Here is an 18365-nt window from a genome sequence, read left to right as displayed (position 1 = left end):
CATATCACTAATAATGGCTAAATAGTAGAAAATCGGAATTACTTTAAGTTGTTAGTGTTATACTTGAAACTGCTTGCAACAGCTCGTGGAAGTACTGACACAAATGATAAGCAGAGATTTCTATCAGTTTAGTGAGATCAATACGTGTTCAGTGAGGACGTGCCAGTGAACGAAAGATGTTCACGGATGATTTAAATGATGTGCAGAACTTGACTGTCATCTGAAGAGAGGATGTTTACTCCCACATCTTTACGTATCTGGCATTTAATTGATACTCCTGGGGTGTTAAAAGACACAACAAGTAACTTGGCTCCCAGTGCTCAGCTCAGTTCTGAATGCTGCAGTAACCTCTGGGTTTTATTTTTTCTTCTCTTTTGCTCAGTCACCTCCAACAGTTTGTTCTTCACCAGACAGCTAACAGTTGTTGTGCTCACAGAGCTATGATATAACCTTGATTTTTAATACTTTTTTTCCTACTAAATCCAACCTCGAAATCTCTCTGCCTTGCTAGAAAAATTAGTGAATAATTAGTGAAGCAGTGATGACCAGAGAGTGAGAGACATAAGCAAGTTTATACAATATACTTTTGATGATTTGTTAATCGTGTCCCCACCTGCTGCAGACAGCCTGAAGGTGCAAAAGTTATCCTTGTTTCTGCTTGGTCTCAAACAGGATAATGTGTCTCTACCAAAAATGCCATCAGGAGAGCAGCGTGAATACGACTGCAGTCCACATTTTAGTGTTGTGTTGCTGAGCACAAATAGTGCACCTCACCCCCGCATCCTTATGATGCCAAAAGTTCTGATGGCTCTTACTGGGCGATACCTTGAGATAGGAGTATTACTCTGCCATGCTTTGTTCACTTTCCAAGTTTCACCAAAATTTTAATAAACATATATCAAGTTAACCAGATTTTCTATCTGCCATTTCCAGTTCACACCTAAAAGCCCATCCCATAACCTTCATGTGAAGATAGGGGAAAAAAAAGTCATATTTCTAAATCTAAGTGACTTCGCCCAGCATTCCAAGATAACATTTTCAAACTGATTTGCATCTAATCTTCCTTGCACATCTTGCCCCTGCACTCTGTAAGTAGTCCATTAGGAAGAAATCTCTACTCCTTATCAGACTGCATTACTTACCTGAATCAGATTATAAATCATGTCTTCTTGAAACAATCTAACAAGTTAATGAGATGTCCCCTTGTTCTAGTTTAATCTAATCCATATTATGCTAAAACCATTGTTTTTTACAGAGGAACACTAAAGTGGATGTTCTTAAGGCATTAAAAATTAATCCGTTAACAAAGATCAACTCCTCAGGAGTTTTTGCAACAACCATTTCTTCTTTCCAGTCATATGAACCACTATGCCAAGTATGCTACCAGGTCAATGCACATTTAGCAGCAAGGGCTGCAGGCTGCATGTGCCATTCACAGTTTCGACGTAGGGAGTGAAATACAAAACAGAGCAGCATTTGCTTACTTCCTTCTTGTCATTTCAGCCTTGGAGGCAGAGCTGATCTTCCTTGACAGGTTCACAAGATGCATTAGTGGACAAGTTACTTCATTCTTGCACACTGAAACATGTAGGAATAAAGAGGATCTTTATTACCAGGAGTTCCACTGCTTTTCATTCATGTTTGAAGAACTTGAGCACTTTTTGTCCAGATTTCAAGTTTCTTCCTAGCAGGTTTAGCCATCCATTGGCAAAAGGTACAGAACATACTGATTATTTGTGTTTGTATAGAGAATTCTTTTGCATCCAGAAGTATAAAATTACTACTTCAAATCACCTTGCTATAATTTTAACTTATTTTACTATGTTATTCGTACTTCTGCAGCCGCCTTCCCAACCAGCTCTTTCCAATGGAGTTTTTTGGTCCACTATACTATTGGCTCATGAAACTATACTACTAAACTGTTGCAATCAAGTTGCATTGTGTTTTCCCTGATTCCATTTATTTAATTATTTTTTATTTTTTTTCCTTTTTCTGTTCAAAATGATGATGCTTTTTCTTCTGGAAGTTCCAGCATCCATATGTGTGTAAGTGCCTATCCAAATTGTAAATTGTAGCCACAAAATATAAATGACCTGTAATAACTGCAGCTTGCTTGAATCTTCCATTTGTAGAAGCCCTGATTGCCTTTATCGATTTCTTATATTTTCCAACTCAAATAGCCTTGATGGAAGTATTCCGCAAGTGCCATTTTACACTCATGCCCTTTGGGGAGTATAGGGCCTGTTGATAAACGTACCATGGCAGAACTGCAGAGCGTGTGCCTTCAGGCTAGCACCAATATGAGAAGAAGCAGCCACAGCTGGTGACGGGGAAGGGTACACGGGGACCACTTAGCAGCTGTATTTCCACCCTCTCCCCATTTCAAGGAGTCAGTTGCTGTCTGTTAGTTCTGCCACGATGGGCTCCGCGAAGCACCTCTGTGAATTTGATTTGCTCGGGATGATATCTGGACTTCCTGATGTGGTGTTTGCTCATCCAAGCTGTTGTGCACATCACTTGACTCGAGGGAAACTGGTTCTGCTGCATGCTGCTGGTGTTTATCTGGGGAGTTTCACAGGGAAATGAGCTTCTGAAGGTAGCCAGCTGCTGTGAGGATTCCCTGGGAGTTGGGAAGTTTCCTCATTGTTGGGTTCTGTCCCAAAACTCAAGGCATATAAACCATGAAAGCAAATCTGTCATTGTTTTCTGATACAAGCAGAATGCTACCGCATATGAGATGTACTTCTGGTGAATGTGTGTGTTCCAGTGAACATGTAAATTCTATTCTCCTTCTCCCTAATTCTTAATAGGAAAGTGATAACCAATTAAGTAAATCACGGAGTATTACTCATTTTTCAGAACGTGATTGTGCTAAATCTTTGCTGGATGTGGTAAGTTGTAGAACCTCATTATCTGCTCACAAATGTTAATTTGTTAAACAAATCCCACTGGCAATTCAGGGATTATTCACTGTTGGTTTACTTACTGCTAAGCCGTTTGGCAAATTCCTATGTGAACATTATATAGCTAGAGATTGGGGCAGCTTTAATTAAAATTTAAAAGTTTATGACAGTTGTATTGAACTACAAAAATTGAACAAAGAAAATGTCATCTGTTAATTAAAAGTACACATCTGAGACATGTAATTAAAAGTTTGGATATAATAATGAACACTTTCCAGTAAACCAAATTAATGGGAATTTGGAGGGGAATAAAAAAAGGATATCATACAGATACTTCCTTTTTACTTACAATTTAAAGCAAAAATGTTGGAGGAAAGTTTTCTAAATGTCTTGAACACGTAGACTAGATTAAGTGTGTTTACAAAGTTTGATAAATATGTTTAACTATGTAACCCAGTAGAATCATGATGTTTGTAGAAAATTGAGGGAAAAAGTGTTGTTTCCACTGAATGGTAACTGATGAAACACACTCCTAACACAAACAAACAAATAAATAAATAAATAAATAAATGCATAATATATATATTTATATATATATTTATATATATAATGTAGATGTTATTTTGTTTTCTGCTTTAGGAATAAAACATGGGGACACAACACTTTGTACTGAAAATGCTACCAAGGAATAAATTGTTTAGTTTGTTCATATCTTGCCTGTCCCTGCAAGTCTCACACTGGTGAGCCCCCAAGGAAGTTGTATATTTCCTTGTAACCAGGACTAGGGACTAGATGGAGGGAGAAGATAGGTTTTTCAATGGAGGATTGTCTGTCTGGTCTGGTGTGTAGATCCAAAGGAAACACCACAACCAGCCTTGAGAGTACTCCACTAACACATTTTGAGATGATTCTTTTCTCCTTTGCTTTCACCACATGGACAGAATGAATATCTATTGGGATTGATCCCAATCAGCTCAGCTTCTAATTATGTACTCTAATACAGCTTCTCTCCACTACTTTTGGTTCACTAAAGCTAATTATGGTTCACAGAAATGAATTATTGTGATTCCCACGAACTGCTGACAACCCCTCTAGAGGATGCAGTGTTACTTACAGTAGGCTGGTGTGCCAGATTGCTTTAATAGGGACAGCAAGTGAAATATGCAAATGAAACAGATTGCGCGTGTTCATATGTAACAAATAGAATGCACACATTACTGGTAGGGAGTTTACTATCAACTGGAAGAAATAAGTTACTTATGTCTAAGTGAGGCATTCATCTATACTAGCTCATTGTTTGGAAAATTTTTACAAGGTAACAAATACAGTGTTTATTTTCTTGAAGCAAAAGGCAGTACGTTCTTTTTATAAATAAATATTACAGATTTGACGAATGTCAGGGATTGAGAGGCAGCCATTATTCTGTCTTTATGCCGTTTTAGTCCTGAAACTTCATTACAGGTGTAAATGCTTAAGGTTTCTGTGTCTGAGACTAATAGGCAACAGTTGTTAGTTAGGATATGTGCTATCTTGGTTACATCATTATTTGGATTCTGTTGTATGAAAACTTGTGGCACTCAGTGTTTATCATTGTTTTGTACAGCAATTTTGTTAAGCTGTTTTTGGAACCATTTCATATCCAAAATCCAAAATAATTTAATAGAATAAAGCAGATGAAAATGTCATTACTGTTATTATTGTTATTATTTCAGATGCCAGCGGTCTGTATAAATAGGCAATGAACTATTAAAATGAGTAAAAGTTATGTTAAATTGAGTGAAAATAAATGGGGTTTAGGCTATACTGAATTAAATTTTCATATAACTGTCCACAATTTGACATATTTATAAGGCTACATCAGCAAAGAATAGAATATTTTTTTCTACAAATGATGAAAATATCCTTGTCCCATCAATTTAAAAAATAGAGGAACATGAATAATAAAAAATGATTTCAGACTTATGTTCTATCACTATTTCATTTGTAAGATGGATTTAGAGGAGGAAACCCAAGACTCAGGGGCAGAAATTTAAATACAAGTGTATACATGGGTAAAAGCAAAGAGTTTGTGCTAATATCTGAGTTCAACATCTTTGATTTAATGTTTAGATCACTGGGGACATATAATGAATAACCAGGCTGATGAATATTAAACTAGTTGGAGCTATTTTAAGTTGATGGTTTTGTTCCTGCTGTACTCATTAGAGGAAGAGACTAACTGATCTCGTGGCCTTTAGGATGATTTGCAAAACATTTTAAATTAGCATAGCTTAAAATAGAAAATAAAGGAAGGAATTACATGAAGGGTTTGATGTAACAAATAAATAAAAACTAAGGGGAAGAAAAATAATGCAGAAATGATTTTGCATGCCTCTGAGAAAACAGAAAAATACAGTCTTTTATTTATTCACCTATGAATATGATACTATGGTATTAAAACAAAGGTAGATGGGAAAGAAATGAAAATTGTGGAGTTTATGGAATATTTAGTTTGTATGACTTTAATAAGAGAACCAGCTAAAGAGAGAATAAAGTAGGGAAAAAAACTCACACATTGTAAATTTAGATGAAGAAGTGATAAGATTGCCCGAGACAAATGTGAATTTGTTATTAGATATGGATACCTGTGTGAGAGATTGTATAGAAATTCCTGAAGAAACGCTGAATGAGAGAAAATACTGCAAGCAAAGGACCAAAGTGGTGATGTTTCAGCAGATCAGGCAGGGGTAGGGATTTACTGTTAGATTAATACAGATATAAGAAATTGCTATGGGAAAGTGACCCTTAAATGTTGAGGCATGATCTTAAGTAGTTAAATGCATTGTGTATGTTTTAAGCTAAATGCTGTATATTGATCAGACTCAATCTAACTGTAGCCCTCTGGTGTGCTCTCCACCCCACCTCTTCGTGAAGCAGGATTTTAGCTAATAGTTTCTGGCTTATGGCCTGGTGTGAAGTTGTACAAATGTAAATGTAGGGATAACTGGAGTCTTTCATTACTGCATTATCTGGCTTTCTCTAATCTCCTTCAGATTTCACAGCTGTACCACTATCCGGATTGGGTAGTCAATAACAAAATCTCAGAGTCTACTTTTTTCATGTTTGTGTCTGCAATTCCAGACTGAAGGGCTTCTGCCTTACACATACAACATATTATACAGTTAACTGATTGACCTTAACATTTCTTTATCTGTAGCCCTATTTCATCACCACAAAAATGAGATAATAAGCAAATGTATACTAGTCTTACAACATCCTAATAATTGCCTTCTTTCTTCAAATTTGCTAAAGCCAATGATATTGATATACCCATTCAGGATTAGACATTTCAATCCTCCCACCTTATTCCTTAGATTTCCGCCATATTTGTGTTCCTCTGTTGGTTTTTTGTTGAGACACTCCTTTAGTTCAACCTGCTACCCAAGTACTGTTTGATTGTCACTAGCCTGTGCATGGTCATTTTTGCGCCAATATATATTTCTCATTCATTATCTTTAGAATCTTGCTCTGCAGAAATCCAGTAAGGATCTTGGTTGTACTTGCCAGCAGGTTCGATTCCATATGATTCAAATGACCTCTATCCTTTCTGCCACCTTATTGCAGAAGTGTACTTGGGTTTAGATTAATCTGAGTCTCTTTCCACACCCACCTGCAATCCTGGAAGGAGAAAAGTGGTAAATTCAAATAATTTATCCCTAAGATTAAGAAAATTCAGGAGACTGAATTAAAGCAGAGGGAGGAGGGAGGATGGAGGAAAAGTTTTATAAGAAATAAGTTAAGAGTGAGACTACATTATTAGGAATTGAGAAGGAAAATGGCTAGCTGGACACATCAAATCATTTGACTTGAAGAGGAGATTACAGATGAGATATAGAAGTACATTCAGGAGATAGAAAGACATTTACATGATATAGAAAGTTGTTTTAGAGAAGATAAGCCTTAAAAATTCAGTGATAAGTGGAATAGTTTAATAAAACAGTGAAGTTGAAACAAAGCTATAAATCTCATAGACATGAGATTTAGATAAGAGGGGGAAAAAAGCGAAAATTGAAATAGGTTAAAATCATAGGAGGAAAATGCAATAGAGTTTAAACTCTATTTTGAAACCACTTAAAAATAGGCTACTATAGGATAGGGGTTCATTTTATACATTTTTTCCCTCCTTCGCTACTTTTCAGATGTTGCAAATTGGACATTTGGTGAATCTTTGGTGTGATTTAAGACAGCTATCCATGAGTTACAGTATTGAGTTAAAATACTGAATTCGTGCATTGAAATGTGTTACTCTTACAATGAATGTTTATCTTTGAAGTAATTACTATTATTTAAATTTTTATTTACTTTTATCATAAAGCAGTTGTTGGTTGTTTTTTGTTTTTATTAATAGGGAGGCCCACCTGCAATTGTGCACTGGGTTTTACAGGACCAAACTGCAATCAGACTGTCTGCCATCGTTTTTGCCAAAATGGAGGATCCTGCAGTGTCACTGCTGGAAACCAGCCCTTTTGCAACTGCTTGCCTGAGTATACAGGAGACAGATGCCAGTACTGTAAGTAATCTGAAATTACAGAGGAAGTTTAATGTGAATCAGATTGTTTTCCTATTGCACGGATTGATTAATTTAACTCCAGAATTATTCTGATAAAGTGGGATCTTTACATATTCAAGGGATATTTCAACAATATCCTTCTAGATGTGTATGAGAAGAAAGGAGCTTTTTTAGAAATTATTTCTGTGTTGTCATGGAAAAAAAAAAAATAAAAATCCTACTAGTTGTACCCAGCATCCGACTTCATAAATCAGATCATTGCTCTTTTTGTTGCTGGTGGAATTCCTAGTCGGTTAAAGAATGTTTCTGTTATCCTTTAACTTTGCAAAAAGGCGACCCTTGAGGCTCCAACTGCTGTCTTCCCCTTTTATTTCTTAAACCCGGTAAGCAGTGTATTGCCAGTGCTGCTTTGACTTTTATTCCTGTGTGTTCCTCCATCTGACTAAATCCAAGATCATCTTCAATGTGGCTTCTGCCTTGTAGGATGCAAAACCAGGATTTCTATGGCTTATTCTTGTAGGGCTCTCAGGGCTCAAGTTATGTTCTCTGCATCTGAATTTCTCCATACTTTTTCATTTTACTGACCCATTAGTCTCATCTCACTGAGATATTTTCCAAAGGTTTCCATGCCTCAGGAAAGTCATTAGCACTATGAAAAAGGAGTTTGTTATCAGGAACCCTGACTTAATATGCATTAATTTTTTGAGATTCAATTTTGTTTCTAATTTTCAAAATTCTCCTTTTCCCCTCCTCCTGCTTTCCTTTAACTCAAACACTGAGATAGAGGACTGTCACAGTGCTTGTTGTAGAATAGAGCATTCAATGTAAAAACCATCATCTTTTTTTTTTTTCTTTTACATAATTCACTGAAAAGGGTAATATTGGACAAAATTGAAGGGGAATTAACTGTTAAAAAGGTCTGTTTTGGAATCATCTATTGGATACAAAAAGTGCTTAGTTTTAGTGATATGGCTGTCAAACAGGGAGAGGGTTAGCGCATGTCTTTAAGAAGGATTTGCACTGAAGTAAAATGAATGCATTTCCAGTTGGGAGACTGTGAAATAAATTGAAACCTTTGAATGGGAAACCAGCAGTAATTGTGATTCTCTCTCACTTGATATTAAACAAACTGCATGAATCCACAAATAACTATCTGCAAGAACAATAGGGTATTTCAAAACAGTATAGTACATAAATCATGCCCAGACAGACACTCAGATTAAGAAAAATATTTACATGAGGCTTACCAAAAACCAAACAAATTGTTTCTAGTTGAATGCTTCTGCAAACATATATTTAGTTGTTGTTTTGTTCTTTTTTTTTCCAGAGCTTTTTTCTTTTTTCTTTTTTCTTTTCATTTTTTAATTTATATATATATATATATATATATATATATATATATATATATATATATATATATATANATATATATATATATATTTATAATATAATATATATATATAATAAAAAAAAAAAATATATATATATATTTAAGAATCAATTTAAATGTAAATTTAGAGGTCCTTTTTAAACAGTGCTCATTATCAGATTTGGATTGTCTGCTGCTACTTTGGAAAAATGGCATGATATGAAGAGACTCAAACATTATAAAATACAAAATAAAGCTTTTGTTTATTTAAACCTTAATACGTTTAGGTCAAAAGAGTCTTAAAATCTTACAGGATATTATTTTTCTGGCCAATCACAGTTCTATGAAACTGTATGAGTTTACAGCTAGCAGTGGGTGTATAGATTCACAGCTAGGTCATTGTTATTTGTTTGCTTTAATCAATCATATTCTTGTGTTATATGTTTTTTCACTGTATTTAACATGATCACTTTGTAGGCATAATTAAATACATTAAGACAAGTTTGTAACAAAGATTGGTTGCTTCTGCTATATCTTTTTTGGTCTTTCAGTGATATGATTGAAACAATTTTCTGTGCAAAGGAATGTGAATATGCATAGGACTCATGCTCTGAAGTTGAAAATATTATTAGTGTTTTTTATGGCGGGGAGTAGACTTGCTTGCAGTACTGCCATGTTGCAAAGGCCTTATTTTACTCATCTTTATCTTCTCTATTGACCCAGTGTAGAGTTTCACCTGTGATTAATTCACATAAGGGCTAATAACCAAAATGTGTGTTTCATGTCGAGGCAATGGCATTGGTGAAATAAACTTACGTGAATGGATTTACATAAAATTCTACTAACATTGTATGTGTTGTTATATGCACATGTATTTGAATACAATTGCCTATTTTAAATTCCTAAAATAAGTAATACAGAGTAGTTGAAAGTTCATTTCTTGTATCATTTAAAGCCCAAACAGCAAAGAAAAATAGACAATGTTTCTCTCATTTAGAATAAATCAAAGTGGATGGAGTGATCGCATTAGCTCTTTCTTACGCTGAAACTGAAATTCCATTCAATAAGCAAATTAAAAAAATAAAAATAAAAATGCTCTTATTATTGTGATCTAGTGCAGCATTCATGTTGTGGACCTAGCAGAATCTATCAGAAGACTGAAGATGCTTTGAAGTACAAACTTGCTATTTCCAGATTTTAGGGCTTCTTGTCCTCATCTACATGCAAAACTTTGCCTCTTATTGTGCTTCTCTTTTAAATGTCTCTCGCTCTTAGCTTTCAAAGAACAGTAGTTTTTGTTTTGTTATTCTTCACCTGGAATCAGGGAGCAACACACACAAGGGATTACTTTTACTACTCTTGATGCCTTTTTGGCCCCTCCAGTTGGTCCACTGTCTGCTGAAGTAGGTGGAGACGCACAGATAATCAAGAGAAATAACTCTATCTGCAGTCAAGTAAAATGGTTTTGTATTCCATTAGAATTCTTCCCACGATTGTCAGCAAAACTGATGTGGCAGTCAGTGAAAGCTTCTTGGAATGGTAAATAAACAAGCATCTTTCTTGCTGTATGAGATGCCCTCATAATTCAGCAGTCTTGTATATGCTAAGTAAAATATATCAATTTTAGTTGTCTCCAATTTGCACAGCATTTCAACTGCACAGAACTGGAGAAAGTATTAGAAACAGCGAAGTGGGGGAATTTGGCTCGGATGAAATGAGAAGACTTTAAAATAAAACTGCTTGGTCAAATGAAAGTTGTCAGTACTACATAAATAAAAATGAACCGTAGTGTTAATATGCCAGTATATTATTGCTCAAGAAGTTTCCTTATTTTGACATAGTATATGTAAAAGAGGGAGATAAAAATGATGTTGTTACTGGAACTTCTAAATAGTTAAAAGAATTCACAGCTTGAAGTCTCAGTCCTGCTGACTTTGAAGTATTTACATGAAATAATGGGATCTTGCACAGCCTACAAATATAAGCGTGTATTTAGGGTTTTGTAGAACTTATGGATCATGTTGTTATGTGTTATTGTTAGAACTTCATGAAGTTCTATATGAGGAGAAATTAAAATGAAAGTTAATTGTTTCAAATTGTTGTTCCCACTTCAGTTTAGTGCGATGCCTTTAATGGTAATGTGAATTTATCAGAAGACTTCTATTCAGCCACTGTCCCATTAAATATATTTAACATCACTGCTTTTCTCATCACTCGTCTTTATATCAAGTATGATGATGCCCTAAATGGTTGGACACCTAGAAAGGAAAAGAAACCTCCTATGAACTTATGTCTCTTTCACTTTATGTTGATAATATATTGCTTATGTGTTGGGAAGACTTTTGATTCTTATAGTTCCCAGTGAAGTCACCAATTTCATTCACCATTTTATTTTCATGATTCTACTTTTCAACATAGAGAGTAGTAAGCTTTTTTTTTTTTTTTTTTTAAACATATAAAATACTACCTCTCAATATCTTTTTAACTAGCTTTCATGTTATTTGCAGATGTTTGCCACCATTATTGTGTGAACTCTGAATCATGTACTATTTCTGATGATGGAAGCGTAGAATGTGTCTGTCCAGTACGATTTGAAGGTCCAAAATGTGAAGTGGACAAGTGTATAAGATGTCATGGGGGACACTGCATAATTAACAAGGATACTAATGACATAGTATGCAAGTAAGCATGTGTGTTGGGGAATGGGGGCTGTGTTCAAAATTATGCACCTGTAGCCACTATACTGTAGTTTATTTTAAATCTGTGAATGACCAACCCTTGAAATTATCACATCAGAAAAGAGCCTTTGAGTGTTCAGCTACTGAGTCATGGTTAACCCAGTGGCTCTCAAGTATGGATTGTTATATTGTGGTTCACTAGATTTATTACGTGCTGATTGTTTCTTTGTCTTCTTTTTTGTCCCTTTTTAACCATGGCAGTTGCACTAGTGGAAAGATTGCCTCCACATGTCAGTTATGTGATGGCTACTGCTACAATGGTGGTACATGCCAGCTGGACCCTGACACAAATGTACCTGTCTGTCTGTGAGTATCCTGCATTGTGGAGACCGTTTAGATCTCTCCCGAGACTTTTAATAATTTCAGGCCAAATCTAAAGCTCACGGTGTGTGATATACAGGACAGTTGCCTGTTGCTGCTTCTCAGTGGTGGATTATGTCTTCTATAGAGATGATCAGAGTTGATGACATTTCTGTAAGGAAACCAATGGCTAGAGAACGGGAAGAATAATGTCAGTGATTATTTCCTCTATGTTTCCAGGGATGTGCTCTTGTACCTCTTGTTTCAACCCTAACTTTTACAATACCCATAGGAGCTTGGCTGCTCTGGAATGAGATAATTTTCTCCCTCCTGCAGAAATACACTAGTGTTGAGAAAATAATTCAAGATATTTTCCTAAGTCCAGATATCAGATACCAAGGGGAATGTGGTTTTTGTAGTCCAGACTGTTAAGTACTTTTTAAAGAGACAGAAAACCCTACATTCTGGTCCTTTCTTGAGAGCTATTGTATATCTTCATGTTCAGATGCTAAATGTTAAATACGGAAGTAGAAATTTGTAGCAAGAATTGAATTTTTTCCTGCTCCTGCTCTCAGTTCCAGTGAGCTTCTGAAGTCATGTTCCTGTTTTTGTATTGTCTTTGTTTGTTGGTTGATTTATGGGTTTGGTTTTTTGGTTTTTTGTTTTGGTTTTTTTTTTCATATTTGCTTAGTAAGTTATTCAATGTTTTCTGCACTGCAGAAGAGCTTCATTGTGGAATAATCTTCAATATCTTAGTGGAGATGTGAGAATTCTCTAGGAGAGTATGAGAAGTTAGAATTAGACTCAAGTGTCTCATTCCCAGGGTGACGTAAATTAATTGTTTTCCAAAGGGATATAGTTTTGCAGCAACTTTGTGAATACATTTACAGCCACCCCTACCTTTTTGACATGTGTGAGGTGGATGGACTTAGGGAAAGTGTTGATTGTATTCAGATTTTCAAAGAACTGACTATATGAAGGGGGCCCAAGAGTAGGGGCTGTAGTAATGGAAGGTTGACAAGAAATGTTTAAAGCTTTGAGGTTAGGGAAAGTGGAATGCAGTTCTGCACTGCATATCTTCATCAGTTTGGAGTGACTTTGTCTATTATTTATTATGGCTAGTTTGGAAGCTTGTAATTGCTACTTTCTTTTTCTTTAATAAACTGGATTATTGTTTTTTGAATTCATATGGAATGCTATTGTATTTCAAGAAAAACATGTTTCAAGCATCAGTTTGTGTATGATGCTAATGGTGCATGAGAGCTGTAGCATATTGCCAACACAGTCAACAATGCAAAGGCTGAAATTTTGAAGGCACTTGAATTACCCCATTTTGATCAATCAATGCAAATGTGTAGTACAGTTGACAAAAATACTGAACACATGAACCTATAAGTTTGTATAGGCTCACTGAATTAAGTGTTGGATAAACTTTGAGAAAACTTATCAGTGTAGTTAAATTAGAGCTTTCCGGGAAAAACAAACAAAAAAACTATATCTGTGGATGTGTGCCTGTGTATGTGTGCGTGTCTTGCCATCATTAAATGTAATGTATTTAAAACTTGTTCAGCAAAAGGCAGAATATTTATATAGGTCTATTTTACTGAAATTCTGCAGATGCTCTGTGGGGTTTAAAAGTCAGCGCTGTGACCAGAAAGTGAACCCTTGTGATTACTACTGTCAGAATGAGGGAATTTGCACTTTAACTGCGTTTAATGAACCGAGATGCAAGTAGGTTTAACCTTCCACTTAATGCTGCACATTCTGTGACATCATTTCAGGCCACAGTTCATTGGTTCAAGTCATGCACGTTCACATACATTTCACAGTATATACATAATCTGGGTGCTCGTTTCTGTAATGCACACTTACCCTCTGATAGTTGCACTTATGAGTATATTTAAACATACTGTTGGATTGTCCATGTCATTGGAGGCAAAGAAAATAAAAAGCTTTATTTTTATTAAGTGCGTGGAAGATATTAGAAATGCTTCATGGCTTTTACTGTTCAAATTTTGAGACATTTTACCAACTTAATCCTACACAGCATAAAGTTTAGCAAATAGTGACACTGCATATGTTCTGTAGCCTAAAACCAACTTATTATTTCTTATCTCTGTAGGGAAAGAAACATAGGAGCTATTTAGCTACCGTTTCAAGAGTTTAGTCTGCAATCATAAGTCTCTTTGTAAACTTTATGAAAATACACTGTAAAATAGCACCTCTTAAGCAGAAATGTTTGAGCTTTGTTATAACTTTGACTTCTCTGATAAAAAATGCATGAAAAAGATATATTTGTGTGCTGTATTTTACTAAAGGATTTGAAGTCTATTTATTCAAAGGAAAAAATCCCCATCACAAAATAAACAGCCTTATGAACGCAGAAAGCACTGTGAGAATTGGATTCATTGTATAATAGATAGCAATGAGAGTGACTAAGGTATGGTGAATAATCTGATTTTTTCAATACAATACAATCAAAAATTCTTGGCCAGTGTTTTTCAGGCAATGAAACTCCAACTAGAGCTACCATAAATCCATTAGAAAGTAAATTAGAGTTCTGTCCACCACAGATTAAAATTTTGAAGAACACAGAGTGGACTTTTGGTGAGCACTCAATGGACAGTTTCTATTTCTCTATATCATACTTGGGTTTTAAGAATAACATAGTTCAAAGAAAAACATGTTACTGATTGTATGGCCGTGTAATGGAAATACCATTCCTCCTTACCTTTTTTTTTTTTTTTCTTTTTACTAAAATATTGGAGACCTTACCTGAGCTCTCAAGAAGGTAACAGTCCAGAATTTATTCTGAAGCATTTTAACAGATAAAATAATCTGAAAGTAAAGCATGGAGAATTACTCTTATAATTCTTCAGAATGCATTAGCCATTTAAAAGGTAAAAGTTTACATTTTATTAAATGGATTTTCTTTCAACTGTTGTCAAATCTAACAGAGATACAGCAGTAGAATTTAAAGAGTTATTTGAATTAGGATCTTCCTGAGCAGCATTGATACTTGTTTGTGGCGCCGCCCATTCTCTTGATCTTTTGATCTAGTTCAACTATATTTGGCATCTAAAATAGTTGGGTTTTTTTAATGAGATATTAAATCGTATTTAAATCTCTTACTCTTTGTGTTGATAACATGAATTTTAACCTCTTCAGTGGGTTCTGTGTGTGGCCAGATGCCAAATGAACAAGCTGCTCGATGGAGAGAGAGAGAATCATAGTTCCATATGTCTCAGTCTTTGCTAGCTGTAGTTCTCACTTTGGTTGTTTCCTATATCTTCTTTTTCTGGCACAAATAAGCTTTAAACTGGAGCTTGTTTATAATTTTACAATCCTCGTACTGTCAAGTAAAAGACTTCAGAAAGGAATGAAACAATCCCATGCTTCACTAGAGTCATTGTGCAGTGAAACAGCAATCTCAAAGCCTTTTTCTGCTCCATTATTAGAGAGAATAACGTACCCCTTCAGCATGCCACACTGTGTGAGACATCTACCTGGTCTCTAAGAGGCAGTTATGGGTTTACGTAGTTTTTAACTAGTCATGGGTGGACAATTTCTAGAAGGAAGAAATTGGAAATAGCTGATTTTATTCTAATTCAGTATGAACTTCTCTGCCTCTTGCAGCCAAATCAGTTGAGAAAGCAAACTTTATGCATAATAAAGCTCATATTATCTTTCAGTAAATACTAGAGAAAATAAGATTTATCCATTCTTAAGGGCAATCTCATAACCATAATTATACAAAACTATATGCCTATATGAACTTACTCTCGTTTTACCAACCTTTGCTGTTAGGGTTGATTTTTATTTTTTTTTTTTTTCTTCCAGAAACGTTCCTATTTCAAGATTTTTGATCTTTGAATCCAGTAAATATCAGGTTCACATGGGAAATAAAACTTGTACTTTACACCTAGCAATATTCTAAATGAACTAAGTCCTTAACTTGACTACACATCAAACTCTTATAAAAGGAAGAATTTGTGGAGTTGGTCTCTTGCGTTAGTCAGTGCTCTGCCAAGCTGAAAAAGACAGAGCATAGGCTGTTTTGATTTTGGATGTAAAATCCTGCACAATTTAAATTATGAATTATTAACATTATTATTCGTTATTATTTATTTTATTTTTCTGTATTATTTTCCTTCCTGCTCAATAGTGAAAGTTTGAAAGAGAATTTCATATCAAAATAATAAAATTTGAGGCGTAGACTTTCTGAAAATATCACTGCTGTGGGTGTCCTGTACTGATATAATACTGTATTGTAGTTACTGCCTTCGTAGTTTTTATATTTTAAGTTTATTTAAAAATATCTTCTGTATTACCATGTACTGGGATGAGGGAGAGGGAAGGGGGTCTATAGCAGAAGAGTATGAGATATGTTGGAATTGCTCCTAAACTTCATCAATCCACTTAAGAAAGAATGAACTTGAGATCAGATGCCAATGAGAAATAATCAACAAATGTTTTCTTTTTTTTTTTTTTTTTTTTATTGTACAAGCTGTTGTTTGTATTTGTTCTGCAGTTTATAGTCAAAACTGACAAAAAAAAAAAATTCTATTGATCCTTTTCATCATCCAAGTGAATGTAAAGGGAATTTATAAATGCTTTAATAAGCTTTTGAAGGACCCTGAAATTAATGTGACAACAGCAAGTTTATGTTATTATGCTGTCTAAATAAGATGATAGCCATTTTTTTCCTTTTTATGCTGCTGTATGTGCACTTAACTTCAGAGCCTGTTTCCTAGGTGTCAGTACATAAGAAAGAGAGAAATTCAGAGGGCTATTTGCAGTATTAAATTAGTTGCCTTAGTTAAAATATTGACTCTTCACAGACCTTTAGATTGTGTTGTATTGCTAAAGTAGAATATTGTTTCTTCTACAATGAAGAATAAGTCATCCTAGGCACTTTAATTGCTTACAATCAGTGGATCTGAGGCTTTGAGATCAAATTTTATAGAGAAATCAGTGATCTTTCAAATTAATTAAAAGGCATATGCCATAGAGGAGCTTGAAGGAGGAAAGCAAGACTATGATAGCAGAAGAATCAGGCAAATGAAGGATGGAGAAAGATGACTTCATTTCTAAAATGAAAATTTTATCTGAGTAATATGTTAAAAATGGTAGGGGAAAAAAAATAGGGAGAGGAAAGGCATCATTTTAAATGAGACATCAAATGTGAGCAGTTTGTGTAGAAATGTGCACACATGTTCTTACTTCATAAGTAAATGTAAAAGTATAGTAGTGCTCTGATCAAAAAAGGGCTAAGATGTACCCATAATCTGGCTGGGAACAAGAAAGAGACATCAGTGAAGTCCCCTGACTTGCATTTTCTGAAGGCCGAGTATAAAAAACTACTGCAGCATGGAACAGCTGTGGAATCAAGAAGACAGCCTAAGAGAAGGAGATTTAACCATGATAGACAGCATAAATTATAGAGCAGAAAAATTTACGAAATACCTTGTAATAAATGTTTTCCATATGCTTTCCAAGGATATATTTAATGAGGTATCTAATTATAATTATAAGAAGAATTTCAGTGTTATACTAGTTCCTAGAGTGCTTTCATTTTCCACCAAAAAAAAAAAAAAAAACCCGTGTCTTGAATTTGAGCCTAATCTATAGGTTTTAACTTTATAATATAGAAGAGTTTTCATCGAGTTTGTCTTACAAACTAATGTCATTTTAAAGTTCTAAACATGAACAGATATTTGAGAAGTGCTTGATAAAGAAATGACAAGATGTTGGAAAGGAGGAGGGTGTGTATCCTTCATTGGCCGTTTAGCAGTTAGACTGTAATGCAGCTGCCCTTTTTCTGTGAGTTTTCAATTGTTCAGATGAAACTTGAAGAGAATTTGCTGCTGTACATTACTGCTCATTTATGTCTGTAAGGAGAAAAAACGGTGATTTGTCTTGTATCTGTTGGTCCAGTCGTTTCTCATAGTTTTAATATTTTTACCATATCAGTCTATTCTTTTCCTTTTGCTTGATTGCTCAATGTAATTTCAACTAAAGTAGAAGTTAACACACTTAATGTTCATATAGCAGGTCTACATTATTGAATTAAAAACATGTTTAGCATATGTATTGTACACGAATTGCTAATTTCTTACCTTGGGATAACAGAGGCTAAGATGCATCTCAAGGCTTATAACTCTACAATACTATCTCTCTGTATAAAGAATGCCTTCATTCCAAAAGCATTGCAATTTTTTATCTTTTTTAATAAGGAACAGCTTTTTGATTTACCTTAGTGCAAGGGTTTTTTCATAATAAATTATCCTATAGTTTGGGGAAATATGGGGATTATTTCCATTTCTGTATTTCGGTATATTTTAATACAAATAGTAAATAACTATAATCCAGATGTTATCTGCTCTTGTGTTACGAGTATTTGTCATATTAATCATATTTTCCAATGGAATAATAATGTGTTCTTACAGTAGGGAAGCTGGATACTTTCATTAGCATGTTTATCCATAGCTTGACCAAAAAGGAAA

At 34.7% G+C, this 18365-nt stretch overlaps 1 protein-coding gene across 8 annotated transcripts in view; it reads left to right on the top strand.

The window, feature by feature from the left end:
* Positions 1-18365, top strand: part of LRP1B (LDL receptor related protein 1B) — a 547576-nt gene that overhangs the window by 515248 nt on the left and 13963 nt on the right. For 7 of the 8 annotated variants that reach the window (XM_015869154.2, XM_015869156.2, XM_015869152.2 and 4 more), the window contains 4 exons: positions 7291-7452; positions 11329-11503; positions 11761-11865; positions 13477-13590. In XM_015869154.2, coding sequence (XP_015724640.1) covers positions 7291-7452; positions 11329-11503; positions 11761-11865; positions 13477-13590 — 556 coding nt within the window. The remainder of the gene's footprint in view (positions 1-7290; positions 7453-11328; positions 11504-11760; positions 11866-13476; positions 13591-18365) is intronic. The other variant, XM_015869155.2, reaches the window with a different exon arrangement.

This window comes from Coturnix japonica, chromosome 7, assembly GCF_001577835.2.
Source record: "Coturnix japonica isolate 7356 chromosome 7, Coturnix japonica 2.1, whole genome shotgun sequence".
Classification (NCBI taxonomy): domain Eukaryota; kingdom Metazoa; phylum Chordata; class Aves; order Galliformes; family Phasianidae; genus Coturnix; species Coturnix japonica.
Note: the sequence above shows the minus strand (reverse complement) of the source record. Positions and strands in the feature narration are given on the sequence as shown.